General features: G+C 39.8%; 1 protein-coding gene across 1 annotated transcript in view; it reads right to left on the bottom strand.

The window, feature by feature from the left end:
- Tup (LIM1_Isl and LIM2_Isl domain-containing protein tup) overlaps positions 1–13,192 on the bottom strand; it is a 46,766-nt gene that overhangs the window by 3,724 nt on the left and 29,850 nt on the right. The window contains exons 2-3 of the mRNA XM_076788061.1: positions 10,525–10,711; positions 6,300–6,604 (exon numbers count right to left, since the gene is read on the bottom strand). Of these exons, the coding sequence (XP_076644176.1) occupies positions 6,300–6,604; positions 10,525–10,711 (492 nt within the window). The remainder of the gene's footprint in view (positions 1–6,299; positions 6,605–10,524; positions 10,712–13,192) is intronic.

Below are 13,192 nucleotides of genomic sequence, written 5' to 3'. Positions count from 1 at the left end.
ATTGAAATGATTAAAGTATAAATAAAACCGAATGAATAAAATCATGATGGATTTAGCGGTGACCAACGGTCGCATAAAAGTTGTACACCTTTCGAAAATTGCTTTTTACACACCCGAGTTTGGGTTTCAGCGGAGGGTACCATTTCGCAACGACGGTCATAAAACATGCGAACAAGTTTTAGAGGCAAATTGGTTTGATAAGGGTTTTATGTTAAGCGTCGGGGGCATCACCGGGAATCCTCTCCGCGGCGGACATTACTGTCGAATTCCTGATTTTTAGTTGAACTAGGACGTTTACTTATCTCGCTGTCCGAGAAAGGTGGAAGCTTAACAGGAACACTGCACAAATTGCAAGTCCCGGTGTTTTTCATCGACCGATGGTTCCCCAGGACCCGAGTCCCGGGTCCCGGGTCCGATACGCCGCTTATTTGGAAGAAAGCCTTCCTACTCGGGGAAGAGCAACGCAACTAAATCAGGAGAATACCGAGTAGAATGTCCGGCTGCGACTATCGTCCTAACCGGTCTTGCGAAACCTTCTTCGCCGGCTAATGGGAGATCCGGATAGTAGTTCAACATGGCGGATGGAGAACGCAAAGACAAATGCCTGCTTCGTATTCGAGGCGGCCGAAGACAATGTAGCGGCGGACAAAAGAAAACTTCAAAATTGGAATACGCGTGTACGAGTATTATACAAAATTAAGTTGACAATCTGTTATATCACTTTCAAAAAAGTGACTATTTTACATTACTCTGTAAAAATAACAAGAATCCGTCTATTCAAGTTTCTAGGCATTTTCTAAAAGTTTCTAGGTATTCTCATTAGAGTCTCCAAGTTTTTACGAAACCGAACGCAATTACGATGACTTCGACGAATTGACACTGATTGGACACCAGCAGTGTACACGGGGGACTTGGAGCCGATCAACCATAAATAAGATTAGTGAGAATAAGTGCCTAATCTTTGGGTATTTATACACTTGAACTGGAAAGGCTAAGGCCAGGTAGGACTTCGATCATTCTTCTCAGCGTAAACAGTGATTTTCTATTTTGATAATAGATAGCGATGGCGATAATAACGATAATTCGATTTGAAGTGTATTTCGATAGTGAATGGCGGCATGCCAAATGTCTTGTTCGAGGTTTAAAATAATCAAATGCGGGCTAATAAAGTCTATGTTAATTTTTCTAATATGAATACTATATTTTCTAATATGAATTCAAGTATACATATGTATAGATGAGAATAATACTTTGCTTGTTAGAATAATACTGAATCTATTTTTGCAGTTACCATCTTCCACCATCTTCTTTCACGAGGAAAAGTGATTACATCTGAAAACTCTGATTCCGAAATATCTTTAAGTGAGATCCTAACGTGGTTCATGCATGATCAAATCAGGTCAATTTAAGGATATTGAAGTTACTACATATCTTTTCTAAGAATCTCCGTTAAAACTAATAAGAAATTTTCGTCTCAAATCATCGACTTAATAAAAATTTCAAGCAAGAAGAGATCAAAGTGATCCATTCTTGTTAAAAATAGAGTAGACGCAATCTAGTTGCAAAGAACAATATCGTTATTCGTGAATTTAATTTCTATACGATCTCTCCCGTTACCCAAGTTTTTTCGTAGATCCCGTTTTTCGTCTAAACGGATCGTGTCTCACCCCCCCCCCCCCCTCCCAATCTATACGACTTCGCCCGTTAATTACCGGCGCACGAAATAAGTAAAAGTCGTGAGATATTTGTGTCGAACCTACCTACGAATCAGGAAAGGAAAAAAAAGAAGAAAAAACTTCTTATTCAAAAGGAATAAGAATTTTCAGGTTCAGCTCCCTTGTTAGTCGCATCGATCAGCGAAAGACTGCGCGAACGAGCAAAGAAAGAAAAAAAAAGAAAGAGAAAGAACGAAGAATCACAAACCTTTCGGGCACATTTTAGTCGGCGAAACAGCGAAACCTGTTGAGAGTTGAATTTCATTAACTCCCAATTAACGAGTAATAAGTAACTCGTGCTGCGATAAGGATCCAGTTTCCTTGGCAGTGTCCTTCGGAAGGATTTGGCTACCACGCGAAATCGAGAAACGAACAGAGCGATAGAACAAATCAAATCCTGCTGCACCCGTCCCTCCACCCAAACCTAACCAAAACTCGTCGGTAAGGTAGAAAATGTACCGATATGATAAAACATTTTTTCCCGGAAAGCCAAAAATTCAATTGGGAAACATGATTTTAATACGAAAAGAAGCTGTGTGCATTTGACCGATTTTCGGAACTTCAGCCAGAAGTGTCTACGCATATGGAAAGTGATACGATAATAATAGCAATGAACTGGAAGAAAGTTTACGCAACAAGTTGGTACATGGAGAAAATTGGAACGCGGTGAAATCAAATCGAATGAAAAAGTTATGCAAATCAATCCGAAAGTATTTGTTAAGTGTTGTACAACAAATAGGAGGTATCGTATAGCCTATTGACAAAAGAATGTCGATGTTTTGTTAGCGTTTTGTAATTTTTACCACCACTGTACAATCTAAAAACCTGTTCGATCTTGAACAAAAAGCATCACACGAATCGATATCCAAAAGGGGTACCAATAAACGTTGAAATTTCAACAATAAAAACGGCGGATTAGGATGGTAAAATTCGACGGCGTGGAACGAACGGCTTGCACGTGAATTCGTAGTAGTAGATCCTCTCCCCTCTGCCCCATTAAGTTGTGTAAGGGGGACACGATTCCCGAAAGAGAAGGAAAAAAAAAAGAATTGAATAAACTTTCATAAAAGAAAAAAAAGGAAAGGAAATGATAGAGATCGTGCGTAGTTATGTGCCACAGTAGTTGGCAGAGAGGTGCTACATTTGACACCTCGGCTCCTCTGTAAAGAGTTGTCAAACCACTGCCGTCACCGGTCCGTGGGCCCACGGTTTCGTGCATCGGAAAATATGTTTAGACACAACAATTTCCATAAGGAAGCCAAGTGACAAACACCATAGGAAGATATGCCGGTCGCGCGCGCGACACTAAGAGATTGTTTACGCCCGTAATTAGGAACTACGTTCCAGCTAGCCCCTGTGTCACACGTACCACACAAGTTTCAATTATCATCGATTAAGCAACGCCGTGCCACGTTGTTAGACCGTCCGTCTAAATATACAGTGAATAACCAAAACTATTCGATCGCCGCGCCGGTACATGCTTCATCGCTGCGCGCGATTTACACCAAATCGAAAAACCAGTGGCACGCTGGATTCTCTTTTTCTGATAATCAGATTAACGGATTTATAGTGACTCTCATTAAGAGCCAAGGGTAGTCACGTGACTTTTGCAGAGCCAGCAGGCGGTAACTGCTGTATAATTTCCGTTCACAGCCTTCAGCCACTGACTTAAGATCCGTCTTGGTCTTGATCCGACGGGTCTTAAGTCTGTGACCAAACTTGTCACATTTTTTCCTCTGTATTATCGATATTATGAATTCTGACGTCAGAAACGTGCTTCAAGTTTTCGGCTTTATTTCGCAGAGAATCAAGACAAAATATAGCTCAATTTGTAGCTGGAGATATTTTCTAGCGCGCGCCACTCTTGATTTCATCCAGAACACTCATCCAATGGCATGAAAATGCTTGGATTCCAATGCGTGCATATCGTCAATTTTTGGCCTACTTCCATCGCTTATATTAGGAGGACCCATAAGTAATCAATTATTTTGAAATCTAAAACAAACTTCTTAATTTATTATATAATCTCCATCATTATCAAGGACAGTTTGCCATCTTTCCTGCAAATTTTCAATCCCCCTCTTATAGAAATCCAGGGTTCATGAACCAAAATATGACTCAAGGTGCCTCGTTACATCTTCTACAGAAGTGAATGTTTTATTTCTTAAATAATGCTCCAGAGATCTGAAAAGATGATGGTCAGAGGGAGCAATATCCGGTGAGTACGGGGGGTGCGGTAAAACTTCCCATTGCAATTCTTTGATTTTTTCCTGAGTGAGTTTTGCTGTATGGGGCCGAGCATTGTCAATTTGCAGTATTATACCTTTTCTGTGGACTAAAGATGCCCTTTTTTCAATAGTTCTGAATACAGCCGTTGTAATTGCTGACAATACAACTCAGCTGTAACTGTTTCTCCAGGTTTCAACAACTCAAAGTGAATTATGCTACGACAGTCCCACCAAATGCACAGTAACACCTTTCTAAGTGATAAGCTAGGTTTAGGGGTTGATATGGCGATTTGATTTGCAGAAAGCCATTGCTTGGAACGCTTTATTTTATCATAAAGAATCCATTTTTCATCTCCGGTAATGATTCTTCAGAAATAGATCTCTACGAAATCTGGATAGCAATGAAGTGCAAATTGATCGATGAATATTCTTGTTGGTCTCAGATAATTGATGTGTTACACATTCCTTGCCTATATGCCTTTTCCCATTTGGTGTAGGTGCCTTTGTATAGTTGACCGTGTGAACCCAAGGCTTCTCGATAATTCTTGTATACTTAATTTTGGATCAGCTTCCACTAGAGATTTTAGGGTGTCATTATCAAATTCAGCTGGTCGTCCACTTCGAGGCCTGTCAGAGAGATCATAATCACCAGCAGCAAACCTTCTGAACCAACGTTGACACTTGTTGACCTTCAATACATCTCCGTAAACATCGCAAATTTTCTTTGTTGTTACCGTTGCATTAAATCTCGCATGAAAATGAAAAAGTATGCAATGACGAATATGATTCTCGGAAGGTACGGACGCCGCCATTTTATTACAGGGTTGTAAAAAAAATCATACTTTTTAGAATATTTTGATCACAGACTGCTTTACCGAAAACTCTAAAAGAACACGTGTTCCCTCTTTAACGATCGGTACAGAACTAAAGGCAAAACAAATTCTTTGCAAATAACTGATTACTTATGGATACCCCTAATATTACCAAATATTTGCATAAACTTATGCAGCTTGATGCATAGTTGATGACCAGTGCGCGCTAGATTGAACCTTCCTCTTTCGAATGAGCCCTTTCCCAGCGAAAAATATTCTCATATAAGGACGGAAAGTTGGGGCACGTAAAATCATTTTTCGCCTATTTTTGTCGATAACGCGGTCGCTCTACCTTACCGCACGACCAATTCGACTTGGATTTTTCGGCTTTTTTTTAGTTAGGTCCAAAAGTTATGCATGTTTGAAGTTGGCCGAATTCAAGCATTTCAATAATACAGTCAACGCTGGAACGATGCATTGTTATATATTTGATTTGTTGAAATTATTAGAAGAGGGCGCACACATTTTCGTTCAACTTTTGTCTCTTACAATAGATAGAAACAATTTTGATTTTATATAAAGATCCCCAGTTTATCCATCGCGTTCTCTGTGACTTTGTTCGATTAACAACAAATAAACCGAAAGGACAGGAACTGCTATTGCCGCTGTGTAGCTACTCGGAAGAATGTTGTTAGGTTGTTACAGTTTGTTTGCCAATAACACGACACGCGATAATGTAACACCGCGATAACATGCTATCTAATTAACTCATTATTAACGCGAGCTTCATTGGACGTTTAATCCAGGCCGATCCAGCCAATGCGCGCGTGTGTACATATTAGAATGGTTGGCACGCAGAACACTAATCCTGTGTAATCCTGCCGCGTAGGAGGAAAGTGGTCAAGCCTTCCAGGTCTTAACGGCTTCAATTATCAACACCTAATTATGACCCCGAGGATCCTAACACAATACCCCGTTATGTTAGGGGTGGTCCTTTGAGCTTCCCCTACAGCGGATAGCCCTTTTGCAAATTTGCCCTTTGTGCCCCGATAGACCGTGTCCAGACAATTTAATCTACAAATAAGTCACGCTCGTTCGTCCGCGTGATAAAAGGTTATGATACTGTCATTCAATTTTGATCCTCTTTACGATACTATTCGGGAAACACAGTAGCCACCCTTATGCTCTCAAACCCGGGAACACTAGAATACTTTGTATAATGAACTGAATACTGGAATACTTTGTAACTCGTTAACAACGTTGACCAATTTCGATTGACCAATTCATAATTGACACAGATCTACAAAACGTGTTTCTTAAATTTTCTATAGAGACCCAACTAAAAAAGCTGTAAGAAACAACAACTTTTATTAAGTATCTAGCATTATAACTGAGTGTAACGATAATCGAGGTTCTACTGTAATACTTTCTTTTGTAGTTTGTTCTAGATCGCAAGCAAGATAAAGATTATTGTCTCGAAGACTGTGCGTGTAGACACAAAGCAAAATCCGCAAAAAAAAAGAAGAAATAAATATTTCCATTACCTGATATCGAGCCGTCGTTGGGATGTAGATGGTGATTATTATTCATGAGGGATGCGTTGTTATTATTCTCGCTGCCGGGAACACCGCCGGGCCCGGAGCAGAGCTTGCCACCCTCGAGAACGTCGTGATCGTGTCTGCAGAAAAGACCGTCCTGTCTCAAAGCGAATTCGTCACCAGGTACTAGCTGTCTCATGCACGCCGAACATCGGAAGCACTTTATGTGATAAATCTTGCTCTTTGCTCTCATCACGTAGTCGTCTTTGCTGAAGCACTCACTGCACTTGTCGCACTTCGTCCCGAACAATCTGGAACAAATTGCATTGTCATTCCTTTTCCAGATTCTATGTCCATCTCGTTAGTTGCTCCATATTATTTTCTTATCGATCATCGATTTTCTTATTCTGTTCACAAAAAAAAAAATACCATTTCTAACGGTAAGCACAGCAATACATGCTACGCGAACAGCACGAGAAGGTGTAACGAGAAACGATCAATTGTACAACGGAATGTATACTAATCGTCACGATGTACAACATTAGACAACATTGCAGTGCGTTTGTCCGACGATTAACAGCGGAAAAATGGTTCAAGGCGAAAACGTTTCCGTGAAATCTCGTTGAAGGGTTAAGAAGTCGGTACCGATCGAGTGCAATATGGTAATTAATGCAAAACTGGTAGCATTCTCGGGCGACACGCGATACGGTCTTTTTGGTACGCATTTGCAAACGGTGAGATTCCACGGGAAAGAAAGAAAAAAGTGCGCCAGCGGCGCAAAGAGGAAGGAAACGAAGAAAGTAAGAACTGACAGACCGTTTCTTCGGAGTATTTTTATCTGAGATATGCCGAGCAGAAGTTGCCGTCCGCCCCGAGAAATACATCCGTGGCAAAACAAATGCGGTTCACACGTGGTTGCATCCAGAGGTGGGCAATATTTGGCCCAATAAATATTTCAAATACTATTTTGTATTTTATATTATATTGTACTGTATTTTATTGTATTTCATTGTATTTTATTGTATTTTATTGTATTTTATTGTATTGTATTGTATTATATTGTAGTTGAATGGGTTTCCTTGCTTCGTTCTGATACTTTGAAAACCCGTATTACTTATTACTAGACAACGGATCTTTATGTAAAATAAAAATTTTCTACCTGAATTGCAACAAACTGGAATGACACACAAGTTTATTCTCCTTCTTAATATGTTTAATAGGTTGAAAATCGTATAATAGTACTTGTAAATTCTTCTAATGCTTTTGCTGTTTTAAATTACACTCATTTTTGTTAGAAATGCATCAAATCCGCAGTCTACTTATTATTATTACTTTATTTATTACTCTACACTGCGGATTTCATGGATTAAAAACGAGTAGGAGAAACGTAAAACGCGAGAATGGTAGAACGAATTTAAGAGTGTTGATATTATGTATTATCGGCAACCTATTAAAATCATTAAAAGTCTTCGAAACTAGTGAACCAATAAAAATAGTTTAAAAAAATTGTTGAGTTGTGTAGCATTTCTTATGAATGAACGATATACAAATGTAATTTCTGATCGCGTCGTCCGAGAGTCTACTGTACCCCACTCATACTCGGACGCTTTTAAAAATCGTATAACTTTGTTAATATTGGACCGTACGACTTGGACTTTTTTAAAGAAGTGAGCACAATTGGTTTGCTACATAAAATGTTCCAAAATGATCAATAGACTGCGGATCTTTATGCAAAATAAACTTTTTATACATCAATTGCAATCTATAGGAGCTAAGTAAAAATTTATTTTGCTCATTAATCATTTTTATATGTTAAAAATGGTATATCGACATTGTTAAACTCCTTTAATCTTTTTACTGTTTTGAATTACACCTACTCATTTTTGTCATAAATGCATAAAATCCGCAGTTTAAACTTTCATCGTTAAACGTTTGTAGCTCATTGCAAAGTTGACCGATTTGGATGAAATATTCAGAATATGTATAATTGATACAGATGTACAAACGGTACTTTTAAAATTCTTAATATAAGCCAATTGCAATTTTCATCAAACATTTTTTCACGTTATGTAGCGATCCAATTGTTCTAACTTCTCAAAGAACTTCAAGTAGTATAGTCCAATATTGACAAAGTTATGCGATTTTTAACACTAAACCTACCACGGTCAAATGACCGGTTTTATATTTTACAATTATTGAACTTATAAAAATTCATTTCTGGAAAGTAGTGGAATAAATTTCCTTGTCCAAGCATTTATTATACGGAAAATTACGGATAATCGCAATAAGCCTGCACAAAAAAGTTGCAAAATAGAACTTTTAGTACTTTCTCTGCAATTTCGACCAATTCCAATTTTAATCAAACATATTTTTCTAGTTATGTAGCGAACCAATTGTTATAACTTCTCAAAAAGATACAAGCAGAACAGTCCAATATTGACAAAGTTATGCGGTTTTTAAGATCGTCCGGATATTAGCGGGAGTCACTGTACATGTTATCGTTATCAGCATGTTCCAGCAAACGCAAAACAAACTGGAAGCACCAGTTAAAATGTTATGAAATGCAATAAATAAGTATAACCCAGATCTGGAAACGTAGCAGCGACTACCGTAAAAGAAAACAGCGAAACGTACACGGCAGCAAAACGCGTTTCACAGATTCGTGAGAGACCGAAACGTCGCGTCGCGTCGCGTCGCGCGTCGCCCCGTTTCCAACGTAATCCGAAACGAGTGGTGTGTCTTCGAAGGAGAAAAAAGAAAACAAAAAAAAAAATAGAAAAAGACGACGGGACTTTTTAAACTGGCAGCATCGATCGAGAGAGACGATCCCCTAGCAACCTGCGCCAAATATTTTTCCTTCGGGAACAGGCGGTTTATTTGCATTGATCCATCGGACGTCGAAATGCCTCCGAAGACGTAGAAGGAGACTGGCATATCCGGTCGACACGGATTCGCCAGGCCCGAGAGACATCGATGACGCGTGTTTGTTGTTTCTATCGTCTTGTTCGAAAAGTCGAAACAACCGTGGTAGAACGTTCCCGTCTGGGTGTTCCTCAACCGCCCCCGAGTAAATTTGTCCGAACTTCGAGATCTTGTTCTTACGATCGAGCCAACGGAATTCGAAATTCAAATTCGCATCAGCGTTTATGCTATCGGCTACCGCTATTACATTACATTGTGTTACATATTCCTGTGTGTGTGGGATCCAAGACATTCTTTTTTCTTTCACCGATCAACACTATAAACCGGATTCTTGAACATTTGCTTAAACCGTAATTATTTCGTGAAAAATGATCGTACTACGATAAATTTGGACTCATTTTACAGCTGGAAACCTCTAGTTTCACAATCCGTCGATCATTTTTTTCGAAGATTCTTTTCCGTGATCCAGTGGCCGAAAAACTCAATTTTTCAAAGAGAAAAGAAAATTTCGATAGATTTCAATCTGTTTAAATGCAGTTCAAACAAATGTGTCAAGTTACGTTTTGTGCTTTGCGATACGGTCAGCGTTCAGTAGTTGTACCTTGTAATAGGGTAAGGGACCCAATTACTGTGGGGTACCAAGTACACTGCCTATATTAATTATACTTATCTTTAGAGCATAACGAATATTAAAAATCAGTTATATAACATATATATTAACTCATTTTAATGAAAAAAATTGAATATCTCTTTTTTAATATCCATTATGCTTTAGAAATAAGTATAGTTAATATAGGCACAGTAATTGGTACCCCCACAATAATTGATCCCTTATCCTATTGTGTAGTTACTGTTTTGCCAGGTCATGGTTAAGACAAAACCTACCAAGCACAAAACAAATAAAAGTGAAACGTCTTATAGAAGGGAGAAGATTGAATTTAGTTAAACTTTGCACGATTTTTATTGTAATATGTGCTTAAATAAAGAAGTCAATTCAGTAATTTCCTACGAAAACATTTTTATAATTTCAACAATTGTTTAATAGAAAATCGGTCATTTTAAACGTGGTATGTCAGTGTTAAATAACGAAGTCAATTTCGTAATTTTCTAGGGAAACGTTTTTATAATTCCAGCAGTTGTTAAATAGAAAACCGATCATTTTGAGCGTGGTAGGTTTAATGTTAACACCGTGAGCTGGCAGAATGGGAAAGAGGAGGCAGGAAAGGGAAAAAAGAAACATAAAATTTCAATGTGGAAATTGAAACACGTCGCGCGTCGCGTCGCTACGGTATAGTAGATGACTCGTTACCTGACATAGTCTCGTTTGCAGTAGGTTTTCCCGTCCCGTACAAAGCAGGTGCAATGCTCGTCCAAAAATTGCTGGCACTCTGCGCATTTTAAACAAGCCGCGTGCCATTCCAAGTTTGGTGCAACTCGCAGAATCCATTGGTCGTGAATTCGTCCGCCGCAGCCCACACAATGCGAACTCGTACTTTCTGACAGAAAAGCAGAAACTTCGGTTAGTTTGTACATTACACTGATTTTTCAAATCGAAACACATGAGAATTATAACATTCGAAAGGCGGATGGTTTTATCGACGCGTAGGAAAATTCTGCACACTTTAATCACACGACATACATACTTATATACACACACACACACACGCGCGCGCACACACACAGGTCGCTATATTTGCGCAACCTGAGCTGTTCGGAACTTATTAAAACATGAAATACTGTAACATGAATGGCATACAGTGCAAATCTAATGTCACGGAAAATTGCGAAAGCAATTATGGATTGTGTTGCAGAACCTCTTCTCAAGCGAACATCGATACGAAACGACTTTTCTCGAGATCGACGCCGCGTCATACGTGCCGCCACTACAGACACATGTCGCAATAATTGCAGTCATCGACTTTTATTTCAAGAGCGAGATTCGTTCGTAAAAAAAAGGGGGAGCGTTGAGATTTAAATGAGGAGATGCGATTCAATGAGCCTTCACACGTTGCAGAGAACAAAAGCGCACGGAGAGCTCGCCCGTTAAGCGCATCTATTCAATACGTTCTTACTTCGAGTGCAGAATGCGTCGATTGAAAGAAATTTTTAATCTAGGAACGAAATTTTGTCGTTATTCCGTGGATTTGCAAAATCGCATGCATTCACATTAAAACTACGGCCCCGAATTGTTTAATTTCCGATTATTGAGATTGTACGGATGTATCTATGAAGAATTTATTCACGAGAGATTTATTTCTTTGAACATATATAAAAAATTCTCTCAAAATCTGAATTAATACATTCTTGTTGTTTTTATGAAGTAAGAATTAATAATAATTACCAATTCATCAGAAAATAAGCTCGAAGAATTATCTTATAAATTATTAAATGTGATCAAAAGTTATCACAATCTAGTAGGCAATATAAATTTTCTACTCTTCTCACCGCCAAATTATTATCTGTCCATTTTCATGAAATCATCTCTGTTCGAAATGTCCACAAAGATGCAATTGTATTGTATAGAAAGCCACCTGAAGCCATAATTTAAATAAACCTTCAACCCAGGACATCGCGCAACCCAGGATATTAAATGCTATTGATGTACAAATATTAATTATTAAATAACATATTAAACAGCCAGCCTGTCGGGGTAAATGTTTTCACTGCCTCGTGTGGTCACGTTTGACAAGATAAATGTTTATATTTAACCAAACTCTGTCCGAGCCCCTGACTCGGCACTGCACTGACGAGTATAACTCCGTTATACTCCTAAATTTTATACTCCGTTCGTTATACTCCTAAAGTTAGGAGTATACTCCTAAACCAGACCCGTTCGGCAAGCCTTAGGGCAAGTGCGTCCTCCGATGCCCGCGGAAATAGCTCTCAAACTTGGGGGTGAAAACCCTATTTTTGCTAATATCTCATCAACTAGAGGTTCTAGCGCAATGATTTTTTTTTTATTTATGTGTTTTCGATCAAGGAATATAGAGGTATAAAAAGACGTTTGTGGCAGTTGTCGTACACATTACTACTTAAACTTTATCACATGATGCCGAAAACCGGTAATGGCACAAGTTTCGAGTAGAGGAGTCGAAAAACCGTGAGACGTAAGTACTATCTTTCAGTCCTGGAGTGAGCTGTCCGGTATCGTCTAGTAGTCGCTTCGGAAGGAGAGAACAAAGAGCGAAGGATCGTGTCGCGGAGGCACCTATCATCGACGTGGTGGTTAGCCGCGCGGCGCCGGTGCAGCGGCTGCAACGGTGGCTGCATCGCACTGTCTGTCCGGGTGCATCATTCTGAAATGATAGCCGGCGCGCGGCTTGGCGCAGAGCGTCGAGGCGCGCGTTTGCGCGTTGCAAATGCGCTGTGAAAGAAATCCTGAACCAGGGTGGGAAGATCGGGGAGAGGGAAACCCGTTGAACACAGAAGGACGAACAGGAGACGAAGCTGGGCGGGCGCGCGTCCAGCTCGGTAGCTCGAAACTCCGCCCAGATTTCCGAGGTTGAAACCATCGAGTCGGCGCAGATTCCACGGCGTCTCGTTTGTCGCCAATGCATTTTTCTGCGCCCCGTCGCGGCGCGCCGCGGCGCGTCCGAGAGCCCCGAGACGCCTACCTTATCGGCGAACCGGCGAGATGTTCGATAAATTTCGGTACGCCATCCACGTCAGTCCTTTCTGCCTGCTCCTAAATCTGACGGCTGTCGCAATATTGTTCCCCGATCCGAGCGGAGCTTTTTCTTCCTTTATTTATTTCGCTGATTCTCCTTTTTATTCAACGCGTCATTCCGTACACACCACCACCACCACCACCACCACCACCCCTCCACCCACGGTCGATCTCGGATATTTTATTCGAATATTGTCCCACGGGCATTCTTTGTATTTGATGCTAGTCATTCGCGATATCGAAGAGCCCGTCTTTATAGATAGCTTTGTACCTTCGCGGGACTTTTATTCTTCGTCAGTTTTGTCGAATA

This window comes from Halictus rubicundus, chromosome 5, assembly GCF_050948215.1.
Source record: "Halictus rubicundus isolate RS-2024b chromosome 5, iyHalRubi1_principal, whole genome shotgun sequence".
NCBI lineage: Eukaryota > Metazoa > Arthropoda > Insecta > Hymenoptera > Halictidae > Halictus > Halictus rubicundus.
The sequence above is the reverse complement of the archived record's forward strand: the minus strand, read 5'-3'. Positions and strand labels throughout refer to the sequence as shown.